The sequence below is a fragment of the Phodopus roborovskii genome, unplaced genomic scaffold, assembly GCF_943737965.1.
Source record: "Phodopus roborovskii unplaced genomic scaffold, PHOROB, whole genome shotgun sequence".
NCBI classification, from domain to species: Eukaryota; Metazoa; Chordata; class Mammalia; order Rodentia; family Cricetidae; genus Phodopus; species Phodopus roborovskii.
In genome coordinates, this window is record NW_026126447.1 from 36,699,902 (window position 1) to 36,712,305 (window position 12,404).

The 12,404-nt window shown below is 45.5% G+C and overlaps 1 protein-coding gene across 1 annotated transcript in view; it reads left to right on the forward strand.

Annotated features, from left to right (window-relative positions):
• The window catches only part of Plpp3 (phospholipid phosphatase 3), a 75,021-nt gene that overhangs the window by 34,252 nt on the left and 28,365 nt on the right, over positions 1 to 12,404 (forward strand). The window contains exon 2 of the mRNA XM_051188292.1: positions 1,540 to 1,697. Coding sequence (XP_051044249.1) covers positions 1,540 to 1,697 — 158 coding nt within the window. The remainder of the gene's footprint in view (positions 1 to 1,539; positions 1,698 to 12,404) is intronic.

A 12,404-nucleotide genomic window follows, 5' to 3' on the forward strand; every position in this document is an offset into this window, starting at 1 on the left:
GGGAATTTGATCTTTTAAACAACTGCTTATCTTGGGATTCTCCCCCCACTAATGAATTTCATATTTGGATGAAAGCAATTTGCAAAGTTAAATTGGGGACTTAGGCACTGAGATGGGTGGACTTCAGGCCCTAAATGAACTAGAGATTCTGAGTCTCTTGTTTTTCCCCTTAAAGAAGAGAGGGAGTAGTGCTGAAATGATGCCTTAAAGTGGCCTCTGGATTCCTATAATGTTTAGAACATAATGACAGTTGTTAGCCTTGGGGACAATGTGAACCAGACCCTGTACCTGTTTCCTTGGTATCCAGAGGAGGACTGGCAGAGCTGGAGACTGAAGGACAGAGGTTCTGGTCCTGCGCTTTCCTTGGATCGGGGCTCAAGACTTAGTTACATATGCAATGGAGAGCTGTTAATGGCCCTTTGGCAAGGCACTACCATGCTTAAGAGCCTTCCAACCAGCCAGGGGTAATGGCCCTCATCATTAATCCCAGCACTTGGGACACAGAGGCAGGTGGATCTCTATGAGTTCCAGGCCAGCCTAGTCTATATAATGAGTTCCAGGAAAGCCAGAGCTACATAATGAGACCCTGACTCAAAACAACACCACCAACAAAGAAGCAAACTGGTGGAAGTGTATGGGCCGCACTGTGGGCCAGGCACCCTAGTAGGCAGTGACTGTAATATTCATGGGAGATCTATGTAGGGCATTTGCTTTATACTTCAGGGCTTTGAGAAACTTCTGGCCAAGTGGTAAAATCTATTAGTTGTGACTTTTGAGAGACTGGAACTAGGTGGCCACTTAAAGTCACCGCTTTAAGAATGACCTGGTACTTCTGCGCCCTTGAGCTCCCATCTGGGATATCAGATGGAAGGGTTGAGCTCAACTCTAGTCTATGCCTCTGACCAGTGAGGGAAAAGACTTGAAAAGTGGCATCTACTGAGCCAGACCCTTTGCCAGAGGCTTTATGTTCAGGAAACGATGGCTCATCACACACATTTCCTGGGAGGTAACAGAGGTGAGGACAAGAGCCAAGTGGCTAGGAAATGGTGAATTTAGGATTCAGCTCCAAGTTGTCTGATTCTGGTGCCTGTACAACTGTGTGGAACAGGCATGGTGCTCAGATGAGCATTTCAGAGCAGAAATGGTTAGAGCCCAGAAGACCTTACTTGAACACCTAACTGAACATCACTAGCCTTGGGCCTTGTTACTCTTAAAAATCCGACTTTAACTTTTAGCACAGTGTGAAAGACTCCTTTCCCAACTCTTTTAGTACCTCCCTTTGAGCACTCATGGAACAACAACAAAAAAAAAAAGGTGTGGGGGGGGGCTGCCACTTTTCTTGGGGTAATAAAGGAGGAGAAAAGGATATATGTCTTGAAAGCTCCACAAAAGCTGCAGAACATGACAAATGTAGGAATTGCATGAGCATTTCTGTCTGATGCTTGGGGGTAGTCTCTGCTGTAGGATGTTCCCCTTTGGCTCCTTGGCACTGATGTTTTCTATTTTTTCTTCCCTTCCCCCCACGTGTGTTTCCCCCAGCGGCTTTGCCCTTCCTCATCATCGAGACAAGCACCATTAAGCCTTATCGTCGAGGGTTTTACTGTAATGATGAGAGCATCAAGTATCCCCTGAAAGTCAGCGAGACTATAAACGATGCTGTGCTCTGTGCAGTGGGGATCGTCATCGCCATCCTGGCGGTAAGTGTTCTGCCTCTGCCACACTGATCTGACTGCCTCCTGTGTTATACAGCAGCATATCTGAACTGGTGTACAACCAGCCAAAAGAGACTTCCACCAAAGAGAACTTCATGCAGTATGATTTTTATCTTTTGCAGCAAATACTATTTCTATAAACCAACATTTACTAGGAGATAAGCATTTAGAAACACCTTCTAAAGTATTTAATGTACACTATCCTCATGGTTATCTAATGGAGTTTAAATATTGGTTTTCTCTTCAAATATCCATGATAGTTAATATGTTGTAGAGTTGAGATTGGAACTGAGACGAAGGTCTCATCTCTGAGCCACTGTGCACGAGGCTGAGTCCCATCCTTTTCAGCTAGCCAAGGTGTTTTCTGTGCTCTTGCCTCATCTTTGCTGAGATGCAGTGGTAATGACCATGGCCTTGGAAATTTCTAGCATACTGTTTAGTTTTCCTGCTCCATGGTTGTGATGATAAGATAACTAGGACCTGGAATTCAGTGCACTTGATCTGGACCCCGCCCATTCATTGCTAGCAAGCTTGAATCTTTAAAAGTGAGGGTCGCAATAATGTATAAAAGATCATGAGTGTCTTGGAGTTCTTACCGTGGTGGTAAACACCATGGCCAAAAGCCAGGTAGCACTCTAACACTTCCCAGTCTAACACTAAGGGAAATCAGGGTAAGAACCTGGAGGCTGACAGTGATGCAGGGGCCATGGAGGAAAGCTGCTTACTGACTTGTTCTCCATGGCTTGCTCAGCTTGCTTTCTTACAGCATCCAGGACCACCAGCCCAGGGGTGGTACTGCCCACAGTGAACCAAGCCCTCACACATGTAACATCAATCAAGAAAGGGCCACAGACCAATCTGGTGGAACCATTTTCTCAGTAGAGGTTTCTTTTTCCCAACTGTCTCTAGCGGGTGTCAAGTTAATATAAAACCAGCAGCACAGTGAATATTGAAATACTTTGCAAATTCTTAATTGCTGAACAGATTGCTGGGGTGTCCGTGTAAAGTCCAGCCTGATTCGTGCTTCCCTTAAAGGATATAGCACTCATGAACAATGCTGCAGAAATGTGCTACACATGGACTGTGACACGTCCAGGATTCTTAGGAGCAGTGCTAGCCTGTGAGAATTTGGGTGTGGTCCACCTGGGCCCTACCCTCTTTGAGTGTGTCCCTTTGAGACAGGAGATGTCGAGGGTCATTCTTTGAAAGCCACTGTTATGATCTGTGAGGTTTATAATTTTACAGTTCCTTCTCTAGCATTTTCTAAGCTTGTACTCTGCCCTTGAACTCCTGCCATGTGGGTGAAAAGCAGAGGCAACACATCCACTAGGACCATAAATGCTGTAAATCCTTGAATTGCTCTTCTATGGAACTTAGCTTAGAGGTAGAACTTTGGCCTGCTACCCCCATTATGCAGATGGAAAATGGATAGCCCAGAGGGGTAAGATAAATGAGTTACTCAGAGCCTATAGCTAGTAAAGCCGGGGATTTAAGCCTTATGCCTGGCTGATTTCAAAACCCCCTTCCCATCCATCAAACATGAATTTCAGGGTGTCTAACCAAATGAACAGACCACTTCTGGGATAGATAGTTAGCTTAACTGGCCTGGTCTATAACTGGCTTGGTCTGAGCTGTGACAGGTAAGCTGCTGATAACACGAGTTTTTCTTGTGACTTGCCTACTCTGGGGGTTGGGCAATGGCAAGGAGAGCTTGTAGAATTCTTTCCAATCTTTAAAAGAAAAACAACACCTTTGGCAGCCATAGTTGCTTGGGAAGGTGCACCGAGGATGGCTGTTCAAAAGCTGAAAAAAAATGAAAGGTCTAATTTACTATTGCTCCAAATTGATGGTTGTGGGATTGAGTTCTCCAGGAAGAATGGCTTTTCCTGAAAAGGGCATTTGTTGTGGAAGACAGATAATTGTAGAGTATGTCTTGCTGAGGTTTGAACAGGTGTTCTTGACAGACAGAGGATTGGCTAATTGAATGCTTTAAGAGAACACATTATAATCTCGGAGTCTTGTGATAAGAACCGGTCCAGGACGGTACATCACGTGCTGTTCAGGCACTCTACCAGGTGTTATTCCCGGCATGCCCGGGGGCTGCTCTCTGGTGCACAGTAGAAAGTGAATTAGACACCTTCCCTAATGTGAATCAAGTGAAAGATTGGTATCCATCACCCTCAGTTTCCTCGTCTATAAAATCAAAACGATGTTTACAGTTGTTCGAGAGGATTAAACACCCTGTACAGTGCGCTGTGTGAAGTGTGCAGCCTTATACAAGGGAACGGCCCTTGGTCTCTCCCAGGACCCAGGATGGGTGCAGGAAATGTTAAAGCAGCTCCTCCAGAGGATGTTCTCTCCTTCCTGTCTTTCTTTTCCCAAGCAGAAGTCCTGGTCAGCCGTTCTTCTCCCCCAGTATGCCTCCTCCACAGGTCCCAATGTTCCTAATTTCTTTTCATACCCGTTCTTAGGTGCTTCATGGTCCTGTCCCTTTACCAGTATCACCTTGATGTTTTCACTGAGATGTTTGCTGGAGAACCAGCTTTCCTTGACACACTTCTGTGCTGGACCCTTAATTACAGGATAAACAATGATGTCATTCAATGAAAATAGGTCTCAATCAAGCCATTTGTATAGTTCAGAGAAACACCAGGAAGTCCACAGCAGGGTCAGTGAAATGGTTCTGCAGGTAGAGGACTTGCTGTGCAATATGAATTCAATTTCTGGAACCTACCTAAAGGTGGAAGGAGAGAATGAAGCCCCAAAAGTTTTCCTCTGGTCTGCCCTCCTCATGGTCAATGTAGCATATGTGCCAGCCCCCTATGCCAATAGTAAAATTGTTTTTAAAATATCTAGAAACAACAGCTAATCTGGTCAAGAGCTCCTGTGTGCCAGGGAAACATGGAGACTGTGTTGATAAAGTTCACCCTTAAAGACACCAAGAGCTAGGAAAAGGTTCGTAACTGAGCTCCTCTGCCATGGCACATGTTGCAGGTGAAATGAGAGTTAATTGAGATTGATGAGCCTCAGTAGATTCATACGTTAAGTGGAAAGAGTAAGTAGACATGTTTGCTAAAGTTCCTGAATGAGATCAATGCACAGAGAGAGAGAGGGGGAAAAAAGAGTAACTCAATGCCAGGCACAGTGACATTTACTTAATAAATGTTAGCTGCCTTCATTGCAAATGAAAACACAGTGTCAAAAAATAGAGTTGTAATTTAGCCAAGACAATATATGTCTACTTAAAATGGAGTTGGGACAAGCGTCACCACTTTTGACCATGGGTCTGCCATTTTTTTCATGTCATTAACTAGTTAGGTCCGAGGCCTCTTGCCTTTCATTCCTCTTTGCAATAGGACTTGTACCTCCTGCTCCAGCTGCCAATGCATTTCAGCTAGAGGCACAATTGACATGTGCGCTCCTATCACTGGTAGAGGTCTACTAGTCTGCTTGCTTGCCATAATGCCAAGAGTGCACCTGGAGAAAAGTTCAGTGAAGACCTCAGAGGCAGATGAATAACTTGCTTTGGTATGCTCGGTTCTGGAAAAGCAATACAAGCTACAGAGAACAGCAGCAGGACACATTTCCCACTCCCAGGTTGACTGCCTCAAGATCCTGGCTGCCTTCACCCAGAATCAACTTCTGACCAGAGAGCCTGAGGGACAGTCAGGCAAGGGAGCAGGTTGCAGAACTGGAAATCTAATCTGCCTGCTACCGACTGCCTGCCCTGGACCTTCAGCTCCATGTCAGGTTTATTTCAAACAGCAAGAGGAGCCTTGACTGATTCAAATGCCCTTCATCCAGTTTGCCCAGTCACCACAACAAAGGACTGGAATGGTGCTGGAGGAGATCAGGGTGGCTTCAAGATGGAAACCATCAGACACCATAGAGAAAGCAGACACCTTTCTGAGGCAGAACCTGTGGAAAAAATGTCGTCATTTTGACCTCTTTTTCAGATGTGTCTCAGATTCTGGAATTATAGCATAATAAGAACTCTGTCCAGGTCCATGCAGCAGCAGTCCCTACCCTGCCTTGAAAAGGCTTTAATGACTCTAGCAGCAGCCAGGGTAGAAGCAGCCGGTAGTAAAATCCATGTCCTATGCAGCCTTCCTTCAGTGGCGCCTTGTGTTGTGTTGCCCATCAAGAGTATTATGGTCAAAGGCCCCCAAATGGTCATTGTTCTGTTTAATAAGCATGGGCTCCATACTTGCCATGATCAGACCCCAAGGTGGCCACACATAGATTCTTTTATATGTAGGAACTGATGCATGGGTATATCATAGGTCAGTCAGTCTCCATCCCTACTGACCATAACATGCTACTTCCCCTCCCCTAGAAGATCCAGCTGTGCAAAACATTCCTAACTTAAAAAAAAAAAAAAAAAAAAAACCCTCAGACTTTGGCACCATCTGACTTAGGTTTGTTGTGCCCCGACTTCTGTCCTTTCTTGTGTTCACTTGTGATACTAGTGAGCAAGCCACTGAAGCTCTCTGAGCTACACTTCTCCTTTTCTATAAAAGTGGACTGATCAGCTGCTAATTCCCTGGGTTTATTTTGGCCTTCAAATCAAGCATTCTTATGTGTGCGATCAGCGAGATCCATGCTCGCTTTTTTTTTTGTAGCGATGCATAGTTTGTGGACTAGCTTTCCTGCACACACTGCCTTTATTGGCTCCTGGTAGTCATCCTAGGAGAATGAATGTTAAGAGCTGAGCCAACGGGAGCTCAAGGATAATCAGTGGCTTTCCTACAACTAGCAAAGTCAGGGCAGCAGTCTTGATCCTCCAGCCAAGGCTTAAAAGTCATGGCACCTCCACTGTCCTCTACAGCCTGCATCCCTTCCACAGCTATTTCGCAGGCTTCTGATGTACCAGATGTGGGACACATGGCGGCGAAATGCACATTCATGGTACAGCCAACAAGTGGTGTATCTCCAACAAAACAATAGTGCCTTTACTACTCATTGCCTGTCATGCGATTGGTCTAGGTTTGGTCCCTCCTGCTGGATGACAGGTTCCTGAGAGACAGAGGCTAGGTCTTCTCTGATGCAACATGACAGGCTCTGAATAAACACCAAGGCATCTCCAGGGACATTCCTTGGCTATCTCCTCCCCAACCTTCCAAAAATCCCACTTCTGGCCCTGTAGTCAGGATGCTGACTTATCATGTCTGTTTCCAAGTTTGTGTCCTATTAGCTGCACAGGGTGGGGACTGGTCCAATGTGATGTAATATTGTTGGTTCAAGATGCAGGCTTGATATAAGTGTGCAAAAAACACCAAGGGTGCTTTAGCATTGGGCCTGAGATGCCCGTTTGTTCCCCAGAAGCCTTAAGTACGATCCGTGTGCAACATGGGAACATGCTCAGTGCCACATGCAAATTTCTTACCGGAGAGACAAAAAGAAGAGCTTAATACCTCCAGGGCTTGTTTATTCAGGATCAGGCTTCAGTTGGCCCACATCTGGACTTCATTAGTTCCCCCACCCCCACCCCACCATCTCCCTTTATCTTCCAGAGTTCTGCCAAGAAAACAAGGTTCCCCAACATTGCTCCTCATTAAAGGTTAGTTGAGTTTTCAACTGAAAAAAAAAAAAAAAAAAATGGTGAAGCTGTGCTGGTCCAGCAGTGAGTTAGTGGGAGACCCAGTCCCCCATTTACAATCCACTCCATCTGTGCAATTACGAAGACCACCAACAGAGAGAGGCCACATTAGTCCTTCAGCTGTGTTGTCCCCTGATCAGATGGTTGCAAAGACCCTCTAATCCCTGGGGGCTTGTGGGAGGGGGCATCTATTTGTGATTGAACAAACATAGGCATTGACCAGGCTGTCTAGGGTTTCGTTTGTTCTCTCACTAGTACCAGGAAAACAGTGAGGCCTATAGCAGTTCCTCTCTAGTAGGTACAGCCCTCAGCATTCATGACTGTTTGCAAACAGTATCTAATATGAAGGTGACAGACGTGTGTCTTAAGTAACTATGCTTGTGAGTCTGAGGGATCGATTCTGTGGGAGTGTGGTGGAATAGTCAGGTCCTTTGATGGTACTATCTGAGGGACTAGAAACTAATTGGCTTGGTCTTATTTTTCTCCATTTTCTGAGTGAGGCTACAGAGGAAAGTGATTTCATCCAAGGTTATGGTGCTGAATAAAGGTGAAGGCCGAATTAAAGCTCAGGTCTGACTTGCTTAAAGCCCAAGTATTCTAATGAGCATTCTTTTGTTGTTTCTGGTTTTGTTTGTTTTTGTTTTATGGTCTGCAGTATATTTGGTGCTGTGTAGAGTGTTCTTTGTCTTTCTTTAGTCAGCTATAAAAGCTTTTTAGTTCTTGGTCTTGAAGAGCTACATGTGTGGAGTCAGAGCATCCAGGCCTCCGGGCAAGTGGCCGCTGGTGAGAGTACATAGCAGTGATTGTGTGAGGTGATTTGAGTGGAGGAGACAAGCCAAGTACATGGCCCTAGACTCAACCCCCAGAATAGGAGAAAAAGAAGGGAGGAAGAAAACGACGAAGATGATGGCTGATGCCTACCACCTGCTGTGTGCAGGCAGATGCTCTGTGGGTCTTTCCCACATACACAGTCCTGTGGTAGACACTGACCCATAAGCTGCCCCATACGATGTGATTTTTGCCCTTGAAACGTGTGGTCTGAAGGGGATGCAAGCCAAATAGCAGGCCAGCTGTGCTGTTAAAGCTTCAAGGAAAAAAAAAAAAAATCAAGGTAAGGGCCCTAGGGACAAGATTGCTTTAAGGACAATGCATGACAAAATTTCCCTTTACTTGGGACAAGAAATAAACAGAAAATTTTACTTTTCTGTCCTGCCTTGAGGTCACCAAATGTAGATGGCATGAAGTAGCTGGGAGTTCAGGGGAAGAGGGCTTTGGGCTATTTTCACACACACACACACACACACACACACGAAGACTTGATTATGATTTTTAATGAGCATGTGTCCTATCTAATTATCAAAAAAACTCTCAAGCGGCTGATACCAGCACCACCCTCAGGTGTGGATAAGGAGCCAGGTTTAGCATAACGAGCTAGGTTTAGCATGCCTAGTTACTCCAGGTGCAGAGGTGAAAAAGCCTGAACTTGGTGCCAAGACTAGCTGGCACTTTGAAAGGGAAGGATGGGATTTTTCACCAGAGACCTGGACTTGCAGGGAGAAGGGGATTTCTGTAACAATGGAGGAGATTTTGCAACTCTAGTGTACTTTCAAGAACAGCAAAGCAGACCTGTTTGGCTGGAGAAACAGGCACAAGGGCGATGACAAAGTTCGGGTAGACAAAGAAGGTTGTCAAGGTCTCTGACTCTGAGGAATTTCCACTACAATTCATTGGTAGAAATTGACGACAATATTGTTTTAAGTTAGTTTGCTCAGTTTTCTAAGCATGGTAAGAATGAAGTCATGGTGGCGACACGAGGGACCTTGAAATAGCAGGGCAAATAGACGTGGACGGCAGTAGAATAAGGGAAGGGGAGAAATCTTAAGTTCTGGGTCTTTGAACTTAGGTTTAGGGATGCATGGAACAGGAGTAGAGGGGTGAGGCAAGTGGTTTGGTGGCAAAGGGCAGGACTGGGTTTAATCTTGAACTTGGATAGTGTGACCTACTGGTATCATGTCCACTTGGGTGAATTGGCAGAAGACTGGATAGGATTGATGGGAGGAGATCATCATTACAGAGCTATCAAGCAGCTAAAATCACAATAGAGAGCTGGGAGGGTACAGCTCCACCAAAGACTCATATTTACTGAGTAGAAGCCAGATGTGGAAACATTGGAAATGGAGAGGGTAGTTTAGAAGTAGGAAGAAATGCACAGTGGTGCAATGTTAAGGGAACCTGACAAATTCAACATGGAAAAGGGTTGGTAGTATGCAACACTGTGGAGAGAGCTGCCAGGAGACTCTCACATGGACTGGCAGAGGATCTCTTCAAGGAGGCCTTAGCCTGTGAGATCCTGCCATGTGGGAAAATAATGACACTTAAGACTATGTTTTTTCATGAGACTGATGGGCACAGAGTAGCCATGCTGATTGCAGCCATAATGGGTTTCTGAGGTCTCTTTCTTTCTCTCTCCCTCTGGCCTCTTTGTCATCCATGTCTTTGAGGCCAGAGTTGTCACACCCATAGAGCCCAGAATCACCATTGGTAGCCTTAGAAATGCCTTACTGTGTCTTCATGGTCTTTCCCAGCCAGCATGCTGCCAAAGTGCTGAAGATAGTTCAGTGGAAATTATCTAGTCCCTTACTTGTACTTAAGTAAAGCAGTTCCTTTTAGTAGCTGGAACATTTGGCTTCAGAGAAAGTACAGCATTGTTCCCGACTCCATCTTGAGAGGCAGAGCCCAAGTATATTATATTTTTTTCTTTGCCTCCAGATTGAGGAAAAAACTAAGACAAATTACTCTCCTCCATCATCAAATGTTTGTTGAATGAATCTTTTCTTGGCACAAAGAAATTTGTTAACCCACAAACATGAGATGTAGGGGTTGGAGATGAGCAAAACAAACAACTTGGGATGGTGGCTAACGAGGACTTAAATGTACAAGCATAGTACAAGGATAGGTCTTAACTGTATTGTCTCTGTCTTTGGGACATGAGGACCAGCTACCTGCTGGGACTCTGGGACTTTAAACAAACAGCTTCCTTGGAACTATCAGGAAGAATACAGGAGAGAGAGGGAGGATGCCAGGTTTCAGCGATGGGAATGCCAAGCTGCCCCCCCCCCTTTTTAATCCATGGTGACTCACTGGTCTTTTTGGCCTTCACCACTCTCACCTAGAAAGCATTGGTGATCATACAGTAACCGGAAGGGTGCTGTGAGGGACAGACACCACCGCGGAGGGGAAAGCACCTTGTAAGCTGTAAAATGCTGTGTAAATATTATTAACGCAGAACAGAATATAGGGACATTAGCCCTGCAGAGTCAACAGGGGAAGGGTTCTCAGTCTCCACAAGAGGAATTGTTAGGACACAATGTGTAAAAATATTACTTTTCTTATGGTGATTTATAAATAGAGCAGAATGCTTAAAATAACACAACAGCTGAGTGGGGGATGGGGGTGGGGTTCCTTCTGCAATGGGTTTCTTATTTTTTCCTGTTTTGTTTCTTAGAAGGATCAAAACCAACATCACCACACACGTATTTTCTGCTTCTACCCTGGCAGGTTATGCTCCCTACATCCAGTTTGAAATGTTCTTTTCCAAAGAGCTCTTGGAAAAGATATTCTTAAATAGAGCTTTGATTTTTCTTTTTAAATGCTTTTATTTTGTTGCCCAACCTCTCCTAACCATTGAAGGGAAAGGACAAAAACCCCAAACCAAGATGAAGCTTTGGAGGTGCCAGGCATTTGACATATCACCTATTGAGTCTGTGGCCAGTCTCAGTGGGTGGATATTGATCTGTTTTCTAAGGGGACACCTAAGCCCAGACAGGTGAAGTCATCTGTGTGAGAAATAATAGATGGGGTCACACAATGAGACTCACTGGCTCCTAGGTTGGTGCCCCTTTCTCCATACCATGCCCTGTCCTTCGCACTAAGGCTGGCCTAACGTCCGTCTCCATTTTCTCTCCAGAACAGTTAATATCTGAAAAGATGTGGGTAGCTGGGCTCTTCTCAACCACAGAAGGCAGGAAGAGGCTCTCTCTCTCTTACAGTTGGAGACGACTTCCCAACCACTGGCTTGCTGGCCAGGCCAGTCCCTTTCTGTCCCTGTGTAGCTTAATTGCCATGCTTTCCTCTCTGTGAGTTTCCAGACTCCGCGCCAAGAGCCTTAAAAGGCAGGTAAGGGAGAGTTCTCTGCTGACCTGGCAGCCAGCCATCACCCCCAGATCTGCTGCTAGCTGCTTCAGAAAGAGATCAACATGGAAGGCATTTTTCTCCCAAGTGAAATTTACATATCGGAACCTTGCTGACTGAGGCAGAAATGAGGGCCCTAGGGGTGAGGACCAATCTTTGGAGGGGAGAGGGGTGCTCATTTTATGACCCAGGAACGAAAACATTGTTAATAATGAATAAAGTCCGAAAGCAGTAAATCTGAGACTCCAAGTAGGTGAGTAACATGTCAGGGAACGGTTTAAACCCTCCCTCTCCTGCAGAGGTGCAGCCCGAGTTTCATTAAATAGCCTTTAAGGGTTAGGATTACAAGAAGCTGAGTCCCCCTGGTTCATAATGATGATTTATGACTGTGTTGTCGACTCCTCGACCCTTCTGTACAAGGGGATGGAGAAAATACATAATTTGCTGCTCATTAACTGTGCAATCTGTCAGGGCGGCTCCAGAAGCCATGTGGCCCTGGAGCCTTGCATCTGCAAAGTGGCTTCAGCCCGTCTGTCCTGGGGACACACAACTGCCCTTCCACCAGAGAAAATGGTTTTAATAACAGTAGAACTAACAAGCTAATCTCTGGGTAGCCCGCACTGTATCTTTGACCTGAGAGACAGTGGGCTTTACTCCTGTCCTTTGCTGGACTCCATCCTTCAGAGCCCCAGAATCCCCATCTGTACAATGGTCTTGTCTTCTGGACAGAGCTGTGGATCAAATGAAACAACACTTCAAAGGAACTGTGGGAAATGGCTGCTGGGAGGACCAATGTTGTCAGGAGTTTGGAGTAGCATGTGGTCTCTTTCTCCCTCTTGATCTTCCCTCACTACCAGGATCTTTACTTGTAGCTCCCTGAGATGGCCACACCATGGGAGTTT